The sequence below is a fragment of the Myxocyprinus asiaticus genome, chromosome 31 (assembly GCF_019703515.2).
Source record: "Myxocyprinus asiaticus isolate MX2 ecotype Aquarium Trade chromosome 31, UBuf_Myxa_2, whole genome shotgun sequence".
Classification (NCBI taxonomy): domain Eukaryota; kingdom Metazoa; phylum Chordata; class Actinopteri; order Cypriniformes; family Catostomidae; genus Myxocyprinus; species Myxocyprinus asiaticus.
Window position 1 is genome coordinate 6,681,224 of NC_059374.1, and position 16,924 is coordinate 6,698,147.

The following is a 16,924-nucleotide window of genomic DNA, read 5'->3' on the forward strand; positions in this document are numbered from 1 at the left end:
AATTCACTACACAGTTGCACCAATTTTGCATGTGGTATTTCATTGCAAAAAAACAAAAAGGTGTCTAATACAGTAACCACCTGCAATCCAGTTCAGCGAATTTCAAAATGTACTGAAATAGCACTGTGCCATTGTACTAAAATGAAATCATTGTAATTCATTTTAGTGCAAACCTCTTTTCTTTGTAAATTAGGGTCATTATAGATTGTGCTTTATTCTCTAGAGAATAAAGCAACTAACATTGTCAAGTTGTAACCCCTGGCAGAAAAAAGCTGGCAAATAGAATATTTGTGTACATTTTCTAGTGATCATTGCTGCAGTAATTCATCAAATAATGGAGAAGAGCATCATAATTTGCCAAAAATTCAGTAGTACTGAGAAATCAAGTGTACTCTCAGTATTTTACTATTCAGGTGCCAGCGTATGCAAATAAACAATGTTATCTGCTGGTGCAATTCATTCTTTTTGAATTCACTCCTTAGTTGGATGTAGCATAACCTTCTCCTCCCTCAGTATCTTTTTCTGTTACTCAAATACTACATGGGCTGCTTGTAATGTTTTCTTCTGTTTTAATGCTAAATTCCTTCATAACAGGAGGAAGAGGAGCAGGGCTCTGAGGTACCCTTGAGTATTTTCAGCTCGTTTTCAGCATGTTGTGGGTGTTTGAGGTCAGGGGCCAGTGGTGCATGCCAGTCATGAAGCATCAATTTTGTTTGCTATCTTTAAGATTGACTAGATGGTTTTGAACAGGTTTTCATTGAGTATTTGTTGCACTGGATTGCTTTAGTATTTTTACAGTCACAGTGTTGAAATGCTTAAAATGATCAAACAAATAACACAAACAGAACATACTTTTTTATATTTTTATTGAACACATTAATTTTAACGCTTACCAAGATGAATGCAGGGTCAATGTGTTCAATACAGACCTAAAAAGTATTTTTTTAATCAGATTGTTTGTCTTTGAGTAAGACTTATTTTGTGACTGTTTTGTTTGTGTAGTTTCAAGTGTGTTTATATCAGTATTATGCTTTAATATAGTATATAATTTCATTTTGCTCTTATATTGCTATTATTTATTAAGTAATGTTTGATTTATGTTAAAGTGGATGTTACAACAGTGGTCAAAGACTTACAATGACACCTACTAGTGTTGATGCATTATCATGCAAAAGCAATGTTTTTTGGTTACTGATGCCATTGTAGAAAAACCCTATTCACCCATGATTAATTTGTTACACAACTGTCCGATAATAGGTGGGTTACAGAGACCAAATACAGTAAGTACTATTCGGCTTTAATGTAATGTGACTGTTATCTCAACATGGTGGCTCCCATGAAGGTGGGGAAACAAGGCGGGTAGAATAAAACAGCTTTTTCTAGGCCACTGACATAACTTAGTGCACATCTAAAGGGATGGTTCATCTAAAATGAAAATTCTGTCATATTTTTTTTATTTTTTTACTCTAATGTTGTTCCAAACCTTTAAAAAAACCCATCACATTGGCACATTTTTGAACCGCGATGTATTGTGCCACGATAAACCGTTACATCCCTACAAACTGCTAACAAAAATTAGCTAACTACACTAAGCTATAAAGGACACTGCATTTATGTGCACTTCTACAGTCAATTTGGGATGGACTTCAGAGACACTTAATCATTACTCTTGTAGTTCAGTCAGTATCCTTTAGTTTTAAACATTGCCCACCAATATCTACTCAGTTAACTCAATTAATACATGACTTTTATTACATATAGAGAACTAATAAATATAAGAAAATTGAAGAAAGTATTTTTAGATATAACAGTTGGATGATATAATTTTAATCTGCGATTAGATGTTCTGATTGCAGAATTCAATAATATCACCAGATAGTAATATATTTAATTAGGGTGACATTCCCTTACAAAAATTAACCATGTTTTACTACAGTAACCATAGATTAATGATGCTATTTGTAGTAAAACCATAGTTACCACAGAATTAACATTTCTGTTACAAATGTAACCTTGGTTCCCTGAAAAGGGGGAACTAGAGGCTGCATTAGTAGCTGATGCTATGGGGACTCCTAGAAGTGTTGATCTCTGAAGCCTGTATTGAATCATGACAGTCTATTGGCAGATGGTGCTTGATGCTTTGCCACTTATGTGCACATCATTTCGGGCATATTAACTGGAGCACAGCACAATTTCATCAGGATTTTTCAGCTGAAGGGAGGAGCATTCTCTCAGTCCCTAAACAGTGAAAATTAATCAGTAGTGCGGCAAAGCTAAGCAGCATTTCATGGAACTAAGGTTACATTTGTTACGTTCCCTTTCAAGTCTGTCTCTCAACGCTGCGTCAGTAACTGATGCTTTGGGAATTGTATACCATACGCTATGGTACTGATTCAGATGCACAAGACCAGTGCTCACTAGCCAACAGGGTACTGGAAAACATTGAAAATGAGCTCATCTTCGCATCAGAGTGGGAAGAAATACCCAGGTTATGAAACCTGGTAAATGCACTACAAGCAATGACACTAGCCAGTCCGGGTAGTGAAACATTGATATAACCCTATGTTACCCTCAGTCACCATTTACTTTCATTGCATCTTTTTTTTCTTCATTAAAATTAAAATAAATGGTGGCTGAGTCATTCTGCCTAAAATGTACTTTTGTGTTCCTAGGAAGAAAGTAAGTCATACAGGTTTGGAACAACAAGTGGCTGAGAAATTATGACAGAATTGTTAGGACTATACCTTTGTCACAGGACATTCAAGAACTGCAACAATACAAGTGTGTCTCAATCAGCACCCTATCCCCCTATGTAATGAATTAGTATATCGTGATGTGAACATGAATTCGAGCACTGGCAAGGGTGTTTATCCACTGAATATTGGGACACTTAATCAACTGCAACATGATTATGAGCTTGTGCATTAAAACATTGATGTATAAATGACACTGTCATACATTCTTGTTGTAGATATTCAAACATACAGTGTTATTACGAAGGATAAATTACATAAAGATATAAAAATATAAAGGAGTGTATTTTTAACCTTCTAACAACTCTAATATTTAAAAGATTGTTTCCCTTTCATGGTCATTATAAATGGAAAACATTACAAACAACTTCTCTTTTAAAGAGAAAATAAGGCTTTGACTTCAATGCTTTACTCTAATGCTCGTCTTCTAATGACCTGAGAGACTTCAAAATACATGACGATGTTTCTGATAAGGGAACATACGTTGTATCTCAATGTGCGTTCTTATGTGTTTTCACATTCTTGTGGACTTGTTCGATGTCAACATCCACTGCTTAATTTCAATTTCAATACTCAAGAATGCAAGTACCAAGAATGCATAAAAATGCCCAGATGTGTTTTTGTTCAGGATGAGATCGAGGATGCATTGGATGGTGACTTGTGCTAGAAGTCATAGTGGCACAACGGTTGCAGATGAAGGACATTTATGTTTTTTCCCCTTAAGAGTTTCCTGTTGTAAACTCGGGAAAGTCTGATGGCTCGTGAGGGTCATCATATTACGTCCACATTTGTTATTTTGTTGGGAATCATTTTAATAAAATAATACACGTGGAGGAAACGAGTGACTTTATTCTTTCAACGTATCACTAGTCCTGCAAAACCTCACTGCTGTGATGATAATAATGCTGTCACTGGTGTGTAATAATGCCAGTTCTCTCACTGGCTACAGATGTGCTGGGATGGGCAATTACACAACAGGAAAATCGCAGCACATCTCAAAGATAGCATTAGATGCGTTCTATGTCCTCCTGTTCTTCCGAGTTCGTTCTTCCAAGGTATCATGGCAAGACTGGTCTTCATAAGAACGCAAGTCCCTTCTTTGCATTCTTGGCAGTCAGAAACACTTATAGTGAGCAATGATGTTCCCTGGTTTTTACGGTGCATTCTGAGTTTCGGTGCACTGAAACGATTTTGCAGTTGAGACAGTTCTTGAAATGGCCAACTCCCTGATCAGAGCCCTGACTACTGAACTTAACTAGGGAGCTGATAGAGACACACCCCATGTTTTCATTTACTTCCAGATGGCCAAACAATGTTTTTACGATGCTGACTGTTTGTTTTTATGGTTCTCCTTTTTTATGAAATATAAGCATGTTTATTTTATTTGAATGTCACAACAAGAGTTCATTTAATGCACAGAATTGAAAAAACAAAACAAATGCATTGTTCTGTCTACACCAAAGATTTTTGATGAACCAGTGAAATGTCAGTGCATTTAGAAAGTCTTTCAGAATTTATCTGTGAATGGTGATAAAGACTGTCAGCATGCAGAACATGTTAATTTGACAGTGAATATAAGTGAATATCAGTGAGACAAACAGAAAGTGAACTTTGCTCTTCATGTTGACCTTTAAGCTGGCATGGTTTGTTTATTTGGGAAATGAATTGTTTTGGTGTGGACTATAGCAAGTTGTCCTAGGGGCTCAGTATTTGGAGCATTTTCCATGTGTCCTCTTGAGTGAGAGAGGATAAATAAGGAGAAAGATGATGAAGTAGCATAGCAGTAGCTGCTAAAACAAAAGACCAAACAAGGTCAATTTGCGCCTCGATTGTAGTCAGTGCTTGCATCACTTCTTTTAAAACAGAATACATAGGCAATAAATCAATGCCAACTAAAGCCTTTATTAGCAAAATAACAAAAGGACACTGCATCTACGTGAACTTCCGCAGTCAATTCTGTGGGATGGACATCAAAAGACACAATCATTAATCTTACAGTTCCCCCAGTTGAGCCTGGTTTCTCCCAAGGTTTTTTCTCCATTAACTAACATCTTATGGAGTTTTGGGTTCCTTGCCACAGTCGCCTTTGACTTGCTCACTGGGGGCCTAAAGACAAATAATTTTTTAAGGCACGATTTTCAATCTTGTTTTTCATTTAAACTGCTCAGTGAGGACTTTCAGACATTGCAGCATAATTTTCTGTAAAGCTCCTTTGAAACGATGTGTGTTATAAGAAGCGCTATACAAATAAAAATTACTTGACCTAATACAGCTTCACTGTATTATGGAAGTCGACATCTTTTATATTAACTTTAGCAACTATCACTGTTATTACGTGTTACTCAGGAATAGTATGGGCTTTACTTCGGTTAAGCATTCATACAGACAGTATTCAAGCCACTAATGTAAGCTGTTGTATGAACAGGAAATTTCAAGACTCACACCTGTAAGTAAATTTGGTTTTCATCCCACACAGTGTCTGTGTGAACGTAGCCATAGATTACAAACTGTTTACATGTAGCGAACAGGAATTACATTGATAGTATAACCAGAAGTTTACCTGCTTAGTTCCACTGCTAAAAGAACAATTTAGACAACTAGACAACAGCTGAATTTAAAGACATTTTGTATGGAAGAATTAATATAAGCACTTTAAGAAAAATATGAGCTTCACATTTCTACACTTAAACCTGCTGCAGTGCCTTACCTGATAGACAGTGACTTCCATTGTCACTGTAGACAGTATTGAAGGTGCAATTTTGTTTTATTTTTACAAACTGAGAGACGAGTCTAAACTATTTTCTGTGAATCAACAGCATATCACAGATTAGAGTTTAATCATGTTGAATTTATGAAAAAAAGAATATACAGAAACTTCATGGATTGACAGCATTTGACTAATTCAGTACTGTGTTGGTGCTATTTAAAGGTAACTAAATGAATAAAATAACATGTAATCTGTGCACTTCTCAGGCAGAAGACTAGTTTTCTGAAGCAGAGGATTTTGGACCTGGAATTTTCCCACAGGTAATACTTGTTTCTTTAACCTCTCTGCCACTTGGTGGCATTGTAGGATAACATAGATAGAGCACTGCGTCCAGGACTTAAGAAGATATTGATCAACAAGGTGATAGGTATATTGACTAGTTGTGATTGTATTATTTTTTTAGATGTATTTGTATACAATTTAGGACTTAAGATCTTTAAAAGTCTTTAAACTTTACCTCACAGTTTTACTGTAATAGTTACTTTAGCTGAAGTTTACAGTATACATGCAGTATACTAGTAATGCTAAAATTATCTAGAGTAAGTACAATAAAACCAGAATATACAAAGCTTTACATAAAGAGATTAACTTTAGTCAAATATGTTTTTATCCAAACTAAGTAATTTAAAACTCAGTGGAAATTGATTACACCTCAGTTTAGATCTAGTTCATCATCCAACTCTTTAAAACTTCTATTCTTATCTCCTGTTTGTTGCTGACAGGGTTGGGAGGGTTACTTTTGAAATGTATTCCACTATAGATTACAGAATGCATGCTGTAAAATGTAATTTGTAACGTATTCCGTTAGATTACTCAAGGTCAATAACATTCTAAATACTTTGGATTACTTCAGCACTGGTAGATTTTTTCACTTGTTTTGACTATACAAACTCTGCCAGTACAGTAAGACAAAATACACGTTACAAATACATTCTCTGAAAAACCTAAATGTCTTATGCGGTGTTGTTTCTAAAACAAGATCAATCTAATCTTGAATCTTAAGAATTTTTAGATATTTTTTCAGGAAAACAATACAGAAAGTATTATCAAGAATAAGATTTTTGCCCTAATATCAAAGGTCTTGATTATGATCCAATGTGAATTTTCTTGAAAAAAAAAAAAATATGATCGTGCCTGGTAACATGTGCATGTAAAATGGCTAGAAATAGCATTTTAGCTTAGCGTAAAGCTGACAGTTTACACAAGGTTTATTTCTATTTCTTCTGCTCCAAATTTACTTCAAATTTCTCTGCCTGCTCATATGAATATAACACATCATAAGAAAGTCTTTCACCGCTGTTCAAATGCACTTTGGATCGCATCAATTAAATGTATAAATGTTTTCCATCTGAAAGGACTAAATATTAAATGAAACAACTGACAATAAAATGCAAAGTAATCCAAATACTTTTTGAATGTAACTGTATTCTAATGGCCAATTATTTAAATTGTAACTCTAGTGGAATACAGTTACTTATATTTTGTATTTTAAATACGTAATCCCGTTGCATGTATTCCGTTACTCCCCAACACTGGTTGCTGATGGATGGATGATCTATCATCTATGTATAGATGTTGTGTTGACTCTGTACAGTACTTAATTTATCCCCAAGGGAGTTACAGCTGCAATTCACATAAATGACTAAAACCACACAAAGATGTAGGTAAGAGTACAGAACACAGAATTACTAATATATATATATATATATACACACACACACACACACACACACACACACACACACACACACACAGATCAGCCACAACATTAAAACCACCTGCCTAATATTGTGTAGGTCCCCCTCGTGCCACCAAAACAGCACCAATCTGCATCTCAAAATAGCATTCTGAGATGCTATTCTTCTCACCACAATTGTACAGAGCAGTTATTTGAGTTACCGTAGACTTCGTCAGTTCGAACCAGTCTGGACATTCCCTGTTGACCTCTCTCATCAAACAAGACGTTTCCTTCCACAGAACTGCCGCGCACTGGATGTTTTATTTTTGGCACCATTCTGAGTAAATTCTAGAGACTGTTGTGCGTGAAAGTTCCAGGAGATCAGCAGTTACAGAAATACTCAAACCAGCCCGTCTGGCACCAACAATCATCCATGCGATTAGCTAATCAGCCAGTCGTGTGGCAGCAGTGCATAAAATTATGCAGACATGGGTCAGGAGCTTCAGTTAAAGTTCACAACCATCAGAATGGGGAAAAATGTGATCTCAGTGATTTTGATTGTGGCATGATTGTTGGTGCAAGATGGGCTGGTTTTAGTATTTCTGACCTACACAATATTAGGCAGGTGGTTTTAATGTTGTGGCTTATCGGTATATATACACATACACATATATAGTACATACAAAAAACTACTATACGGCAAGATATTGCTATTAATGTGCAAATTAAATGTAAAATGTGCATTGTGAATTGCCACTTAGAGAAGGAGTCTTCTCTCCCTGCACAGAGTGGAGTCATTGTAGATGGCTATTGCAGTGGGCAGGAAAGACCTCCTGTAACGGTCCTTATTGCAGCAGAGTTGGAGTCTCCGACTGAAGACACTCTGTTGTCTGACCAGTAGGTTGTGTAGGGGGTGTGTAGTGTTCTCCATTATGTTGAGCAGCTTGTGCACATCCTTCTTTCCACAACCACCTCTAGGGGCTCTAGTGTAGTCACCCGGGACAGACCAGCCTTTTTTATCAGTTTGTTCAGTTTCTTAGAGTTGCCGGCTCTGATGCTGTTGCCCCACAAGATGGCTGCAAAGAAAATTGCACTTGCCACAACAGACTGGTATAAGATATGCAACATCTTGCTGCACAAATTGAAGGACCTAAGCTTCCTCAGAAAGTACAGTTTACACTGCCCCTTCCTTTAGACAGCCTCAGTGTTACATTTCCAGTCCAGTCTGTTGTCCAAGTGAACGTCCAGGTATCTATAGCCCTCCACCACCACCTCTTCTCCCAGGATGGAAATAGTGTTCAGCTTAGTCCTGGTCCTCCTAAAATCCACAACCATCTCCTTTGTCTTTGTCACATTGAAGAGTAGGTGGTTGTTCCCACACCATGCCACAAAGCAGTCCACCTGTACTCAGTCTCCTGTTCACCACTGACACACCACACAACTGCAGAGTCATCTGAAAATTTCTGCAGATGACAGGACTCTGAGTTGTATTGGAAGTCTGAGGTATACAGGGTGAAGGGGAAAGGTGAGAGTACAGTCCCCTGCTGTGTTCCTGTGCTGCTAACCACCTGCTTAGACATGCATCCCTTCAGCTGCACAAATTGTGGTCTGTCCGTCAGGCAGTCAATAATCCAGGAGGTTGTGGAGACATCTACCTGAATCTTTTGAAGCTTCTCACGCAGTAATGTAGTCTGGATTGTTAAAGGTACTGGAGAAATCAAAGAACATTATCTTCACAGTACTGCCTGCTTTGTCCAGGTGAGAGTGGGCTAGCTGAAGCAGGTAGATGATAGCATCCTCAACTCCAACCTTGGGGCGGTAGGCAAACTGCAGTGGGTCCAGAGTAGTGCTCACCTGAGGTCTGAGATGGGCCAATATCAGTCTCTCCAGGACTTTCATGATGTGCAATGTTAGGGCAACCGTTAAAATTATTGTCACTGTACATAGTTGAAAACTGGTTATGTTTAGGGGTAGGTTTAAGGGGCCTAAAATACCTCTAAAAGAGTACAAATGTAACTATACAAATATATTTATAAAATGTACCTTTTAGATGCTATCAATATGTCCATGCACATTGCAGTGTCTAAACAAAGGTACAAAAATGTACATTTAAATGTTACGTTCAAATAGTTACATATAACAATGAGATCAGGCTGGTTCAACAAAACTTCCAGCTTCAGCCACTGGGGGCAGAGGTTTGAATTTTGGTAAGCACAGACCAAATTTGGAAGCAGAACTTTGACCTCCTGTCGCCAAATTCACAGTGCTTTCAGTTTGCCCCCTTTTATGGGGGGACATTATGGTTTTAAGTGACATTAGCATGATAAAGAAAAGCTTTAACCCATTAGCGTATGAAGCTAAATGAGGTACACCAGCAATGCATTTAATAAAGCCAATGAGGGAGACTTGGGCAACCCGTATCTAGTCTAAGCCTCAGACAGCACACTCACATACAGTACCACCCACAGTCCGTTTGCTAACCATCTTAAGAAAATTACCCACACCAAACTGAAAATACTTTCTTGATCTTGCAAGCTCTAATCTGATTGGATGACTTTACAGAACTTTACTGAACTTCCACAAGTAATGGCACATATGATTTATTATCAATCTACCTTAAAACAAAGTTGTGTGTACAAGGTATATTGAGCACTTTTGAGTATGAAATAACATACTGGTAATGACAGTAACCCTGTTTTCCTGAAAGGAGGGAACAAGATGCTGTGTCACTAGCTGACACTATGGAAAACTCCTCCCAGGAGTGACAATCTCTGAAGCACTTTAAAATCACGCCAATCTATTGGCAGATGGTACTTGATACTCCAGCCCTGATGTGCAGGTCATCGACAGGCATATAAACTGGAGTACAATCCATTTCATCAGGTTTTTTCGACTGAAGGGAAGAGAGCACATCTCTCGGCCTCTTAACAGTGAGAAATCAGTATGCAGTGTCTCGTTCCATCCTTTCAGGGAACCAGGGTTACAGTCGTAACCAGAACTTTCCCTTTCAAGTCGGACACTTCGATGCTATGCGGAAATGTGTACCATTGCACCATGCTACTGATTCATATACACAAGTCAACGCCTACTAGCTATTACGGTATTTGAAAGAAGTTGCCTTAGTCTCCTCTTCGCATTGAACAATAGGAAGGAAAAGAGAGAAACTCCATAACCATGCATGGTTAGAAAATATAACAGTGACACAAGCCCTACTGTGTAGGGAAACCTGCCGTGGGGAAATGAATTCAGAACAGTCATAGACTGACAAAATTAAGTAATGCCACTAGCCGACAGGGTAGTAGAACATAAATATATTGCTCTTCTCTCTGAGAAGATTCAAGGAATGGTGTGCACATAAGACTAACAGCCAGAACACAATGTTCCTGTGAACATTGAGAAATCTACTGTCCTTTGCAGCAAGGATCTGAAAGGGAAAGAGGTAACAATCAAGTTATAAAAGGTGTTAGGGGAAGCCCATCCTCCAGACAGGCAGATGCCCTTCAAGGACACACCCCTTCGCCCAAGCCCAGGAGGAGGCCATGCTCCTGGTAGAGTGGGCCTTAGCAACCATGGGACACTACATGGTTTGCAAATTATAAACAAGCACAATGGTTTCAAAAACCCAGTAAGAAAGTCTTTGCTTGGAGATGGGCAAATCTTTTGAATGGCCTCAAAAGCAGACAAAAAACTGATTCATCAGCCTGAATTCTCATATATACAGTGTACATGCACAGCACCCTCACAGGGCAGAACATGTGAAATCTCTGCACCTCGTCCGATTCAAACGGAGGAGAGAAAGCATGTAAGGTTACCACCTGAACTCTGAAGGGAGTGGCCAAAACCTTGTGCACTTAACCCTCCCTTGGCTTGAGAACGGCTTTTGACAAGCCGTGTCTGAATTCTAAGCAAGAATCATGGACCGACAGGGCCTGAAGATCGCCAACACATTTGACTGAAGCCAAGGCAAGTAGCAGCACATTCTTCAGAGAGAGTATGCACAAGTGGCTCAAACAGGGAACCCATAAGTGCATTCAGTACAAGCCCCAAGTCCTAGACCAGCACAGTAGCAGGGCCAGAGGGTCTCAATCCCAGCTCCGGGAACCAAGGGCAGTTGGGCCACTCTGGCGCAACCAAGAGTATGGTTTCCCTGACTTCCCAAATTTTGCACAACACATACTTCCATTTTACTGTCCATTTATGAGCTAGGGCATCCAAGCCCAGCAGAGCCTGACTCATGGAGTACCAGAGGTTACAATGCTTGGTCTCCAGGGCCACAGCTGCAGCATTTTCTATGCGGATCAGACCTTGAACCTGCACATCTGTCTGAAAAGCTCTCAGAGCCATGAGGACCTCAAGCAGTTCTAGGTGATTTATGTGCCACGTAGTTTGCAAACCAGTCCAGGTGCCAAAAAACAGATGAATGTCGCACAGGGCTTCTAGGCCTGCGCCGGACACGTCAGTCATGACAACTTTGCATCTGGCCACTGAGCTGAGCACAAAGTCCTTCTGATAGGGCGCGGGTGTTCTTCACATTGTTAGCCTGGCTAGTGACGACGTGTCACTGGGAGATGCCACATGTGAAGAGGGACCCTTAAGTTGACCCCAATATTGGAGAGGCCTCATATGTAATAAGTCCAGAGGGGTTACAGCTGCTGTGGTGGCCATCAAACCTAAAAACAACTGGAACTGTCGCAGCAGAAGGGCAACCCCTGGCTTGAACTTGTCAAGCTCCAGAGAACAGATGGCCACCGACATGGCAACTGTGTCTAGTTTAAATCCAAGAAGGAAACTTTCTGACTGGGCACCAATATACTTTTTGCCTAACTGACTTTGAGCATGGCATGAGCATTCCTGGCATGCCATCAACAATAATAAAAACAGGGTGAAACTGTCCTGTGCTACAGAGATGTCGTCACACTCTTGTTCGCGGCTCACAACGTCTGGGAAAGTGAGAAACAAATTCCTGAAAATGTAGAGAGAGAGAGTATATATATATATATATATATATATATATATATATATATATATATATATATATATATATATATAAATAAAGAGAGAGAGAGAGAGAGAGAGAGAGAGAGATATATATATATATATATATATATATATATATATTCTCTTCAGCGAGCGCGCATCCATAGGAGAAAACAAGCAGATTATATGTGGTCTGGAGAATTATATGCATATATAGTTTGATAGATGATTCTGCTGACGGATGACAGAAATTCCCAATTCATCTGCGCTACAGTTTCATTTTGATGTGGCCAGGGAGCGCAGAGATGTCAAAACCTTTATCTCGGGTGTAATTGGATCGTTTTGGTTTGTGGGAGAGGTAACTGAATCACTAAGTTAACAATAATGAAAACACCCTCATGATTCAGGTGATACCCTTTTTAAAGGTCAATGTCAACATTAAAATATTTATTATACTATATTATTAAAATACATCGACTTAATTGTGATTCAGGCGATTCAATTTTAAAAGGCCAATGTCATAATATTTTAATACATCGTTTTTGATGTGGATTGACTACAGCTTCCATGCTTCGGATCGTTTGTGAGTCACTTAAGGATTTAGAAGTCCTCAGGAGGATTTCTAAGGTGTTTTAGTGTTAAAATGCCACATGAATTACTCTTAGATGAAACTTTACGAGTCCTAAAATTAGGAGTGACATGCCCCTAGTTTTTAAGAGTTGCTCCTAAATTTCTGTGTGAGCCTTCAGATTGTTTGTGAATACGGTCCCTGAACTCTCACTGAAATGGGAGAACAACAAGTCATTATAAGCTGCTCGTGCAGTTCTGGCAAGAATGGCAAAACTCGGGAGGCGTGCCATCATAGTAAACACAAATTCATCCTCGTCTTTTTTTTTTTTTTTTTTTTTTTTTTGAGGCTCATTCAAGAAACTTGAAGCAACTCAGTCTCAAAGGGCACTTGTCCCGTTTCTTGCCCGCGGGTAGGAACTACGGTAAGCACCTCACCTGAGCACATACATGTCTCACTAATGAAAGCCCAGCAACAAAATATCCCTGAAATCCTCACCTCCCCTGAATGTGAATGTTAGAAGTGCGCCGGAGCGAGCTGCAAATCGCCATGGGCACACTGAACAGGCAAAGCGGCTTGACGTGGAGAAGAGGAGAGATGCAGGCTTTGGCTTTCAGAATGAAAACATCTTGAAATTGATGCATTTACAGTGTACACAATCAGTCTCAACGAACACCACTTACATAAAACAATGCTCGTGCCCATTTGACAGAAGGATATATTGGACATTCTTTCATGTGCTTGTGGAAACATTTACAAAATATCATCCTTATAAAGATATTAAGCAAATGGCTTTTTTTGTTTCTTTTTCACTGAAAGAAACACACACAATACAACGCAATGCACAATATCAAACATGGAAGTGTTAAAAGGATACCCTGTTCATCAGAGCACAAGCAGGGAGGTAGAAATAATCCACTCGCTGTTAAGGTGTGCAGTTACAACGATGAAGCAAAGATTGGGGCGTCCAGAGCACGAAAGATGAATTCCCGACCCTGAAGAGAAAAATTCTGATGAAGTGGTACTGTGCGGTTTATATGCCCGTGATGACATGCACATCAGGGACGGAATGTCAAGCGCCATATGCCAATATATTGGCATGATTTTAAAAGGCTTCAGAGATTGTCATTCCTGGGACAGGTTTCCCAAAGCGTCAGCTGCTGACACAGAGCTGAAGTGGCCGACTTGAAAGGGAATCACTTTATTTACCAAATTTGTGGTGGCATCAAATCTTAGAAAGATATGCAAAGATATGAAGCACTTAGCTGCAAGTAAATTAAATAGACAGCCTTTTGTCACACCATTATTTGAATAATTTGTTTTTTACTGGTCTATTATTGTGGTATAATCTTTTTTTTTTTTTTTTAGATAAACCCACCCCTGAACAACACAAAAGCAATTCAAACAGTCTAGTAGGAGGTTATTCGCCAGAATAAGCTGCAATGTGGACCAGAACTTTTACAGTTGTCAAAGGTCTGGCTACTTGAGACTGCCTATATACACACTTACAGTGCTCTTTGTATTTCAGCTTGATGTAACACACCACCTGCCTTAGAGCTGCCTGCTAAATATCAGCCTTCACTTCACCGGAGCAAAGCCCAAGCCAAATGTGACACCACTGCACTGGAGAATATGCTCTCAGGACCCAATAGCCCCCAACCCCAAGCCCCCCAGAAAATTACATCTTGTCCCATCACTGATGAGGTTAAAAAATGCCTTTTTATGTTGCTGTTTTTTATGGTTCAACTTCAAACATATGGTATTGCGTCTTATAAAGTGGTATTCAATTTTGAGTAAATATAAGTGAGTATATACAGGTGCATCTCAATAAATTAGAATGTCATGGAAAAGTTCATTTATTTCAGTAATTCAACTCAAATTGTGAAACTCGTGTATTAAATAAATTCAATGCACACAGACTGAAGTAGTTTAAGTCTTTGGTTCTTTTAATTGTGATGATTTTGGCTCACATTTAACAAAAACCCACCAATTCACTATCTCAAAAAATTAGAATACATCATAAGACCAATAAAAAAAACATTTTTAGTGAATTGTTGGCCTTCTGGAAAGTATGTTCATTTACTGTATATGTACTCAATACTTGGTAGGGGCTCCTTTTGCTTTAATTACTGCCTCAATTTGGCGTGTCATGGAGGTGATCAGTTTGTGGCACTGCTGAGGTGGTATGGAAGCCCAGGTTTCTTTGACAGTGGCCTTCAGCTCATCTGCATTTTTTGGTCTCTTGTTTCTCATTTTCCTCTTGACAATACCCCATAGATTCTCTATGGGGTTCAGGTCTGGTGAGTTTGCTGGCCAGTCAAGCACACCAACACCATGGTCATTTAACCAACTTTTGGTGCTTTTGGCAGTGTGGGCAGGTGCCAAATCCTGCTGGAAAATGAAATCAGCATCTTTAAAAAGCTGGTCAGCAGAAGGAAGCATGAAGTGCTCCAAAATTTCTTGGTAAACGGGTGCAGTGACTGGTTTTCAAAAAACACAATGGACCAACACCAGCAGATGACATTGCACCCCAAATCATCACAGACTGTGGAAACTTAACACTGGACTTCAAGCAACTTGGGCTATGAGCTTCTCCACCCTTCCTCCAGACTCTAGGACCTTGATTTCCAAATGAAATACAAAACTTGCTCTCATCTGAAAAGAGGACTTTGGACCACTGGGCAACAGTCCAGTTCTTCTTCTCCTTAGCCCAGGTAAGACGCCTCTGACGTTATCTGTGGTTCAGGAGTGGCTTAACAAGAGGAATATGACAACTGTAGCCAAATTCCTTGACATGTCTGTGTGTGGTGGCTCTTGATGCCTTGACCCCAGCCTCAGTCCATTCCTTGTGAAGTTCACCCAAATTCTTGAATCGATTTTGCTGGACAATCATAAGGCTGCGGTTCGCTCGGTTGGTTGTGCATCTTTTTCTTCAACACTTTTTCCTTCCACTCAACTTTCTGTTAACATGCTTGGATACAGCACTCTGTGAACAGCCAGCTTCTTTGGCAATGAATGTTTGTGGCTTACCCTCCTTGTGAAGGGTGTCAATGATTGTCTTCTGGACAACTGTCAGATCAGCAGTCTTCCCCATGATTTTGTAGCCTAGTCAACCAAACTGAGAGACCATTTTGAAGGCTCAGGAAACCTTTGCAGGTGTTTTGAGTTGATTAGCTGATTGGCATGTCAAAATATTCTAATTTTTTGAGATAGTGAATTGGTGGGTTTTTGTTAAATGTGAGCCAAAATCATCACAATTAAAAGAACCAAAGACTTAAACTACTTCAGTCTGTGTGCATTGAATTTATTTAATACACGAGTTTCACAATTTGAGTTTAATTACTGAAATAAATGAACTTTTCCATGACATTCTAATTTATTGAGATGCACCTGTATGAGTCTTCTTTTTCTCATTGTACATATAGATCATAGTTTATGCAAAAACTATTTTGTGACTTTGTAGTGTCTGTAATAATTCTCAGATGTGGACACACTTGACTGAATATATGTTTAAAAAATACTTCCTCTAATGAATTAAATGCTTGAAATATGTTGGATAAATATCAATATAGAATTGTTACTGCTCTACCATACAACCATAGTGAAGTTGAAATTACAATCATACATTAACACTGTCAAAGTCACAATTCCATCATTGTTTTCAGTCTAATATGTCTGATCTTGGTCAGAATATATGATGTCAATTCTGCTGTAAACCATTCTCTGTAGTCGGTTGGCAGTGTTAATGTACTTTGTATGTAGACATAGGTAAATGATTGGAAAGACCCATATTTGCCATTAAAAATTAGTTGGAAAATGGTCTGTCTCATTTATTATGTTCTATTCTTGACACATTCTTGTGTATTTAAAGAGCAACAATGCTCAACGAGGGTAGTGCCAATTCAATAAACAGGATGTGACCTTAAAGAATCCCTAGAGATAGTAAGTGGAAGACAAGGAATGGGTGAGTGGGGGCAGTCACTAAAATACACAAATTGGAAATGCTGTAATAGCAGAGGGTGCGTTGCTCCCTAGTTCAGTAGTCAGGGCACTGAGCCTGTGGTGCCTCCAGGTGTGATTTAAAACATAAATAAACAAGCATGTACATGTGAATGGACACGATGCTGCGCTACTGGATTTAAGAGCACTGTGAGGGGATCGACAATTTGAGATCAACAAAC

At 38.9% G+C, this 16,924-nt stretch overlaps 1 protein-coding gene across 1 annotated transcript in view; it reads left to right on the forward strand.

Annotated features, from left to right (window-relative positions):
- The window catches only part of LOC127421798 (SH3 domain-binding glutamic acid-rich protein-like), a 61,397-nt gene extending 45,401 nt beyond the window's left edge, over nucleotides 1–15,996 (forward strand). The window contains exons 7-9 of the mRNA XM_051664924.1: nucleotides 595–618; nucleotides 5,727–5,780; nucleotides 14,272–15,996. Coding sequence (XP_051520884.1) covers nucleotides 595–618; nucleotides 5,727–5,738 — 36 coding nt within the window. The 3' untranslated portion in view covers nucleotides 5,739–5,780; nucleotides 14,272–15,996. The remainder of the gene's footprint in view (nucleotides 1–594; nucleotides 619–5,726; nucleotides 5,781–14,271) is intronic.
- Nucleotides 15,997–16,924: the final 928 nt, after the last annotated feature.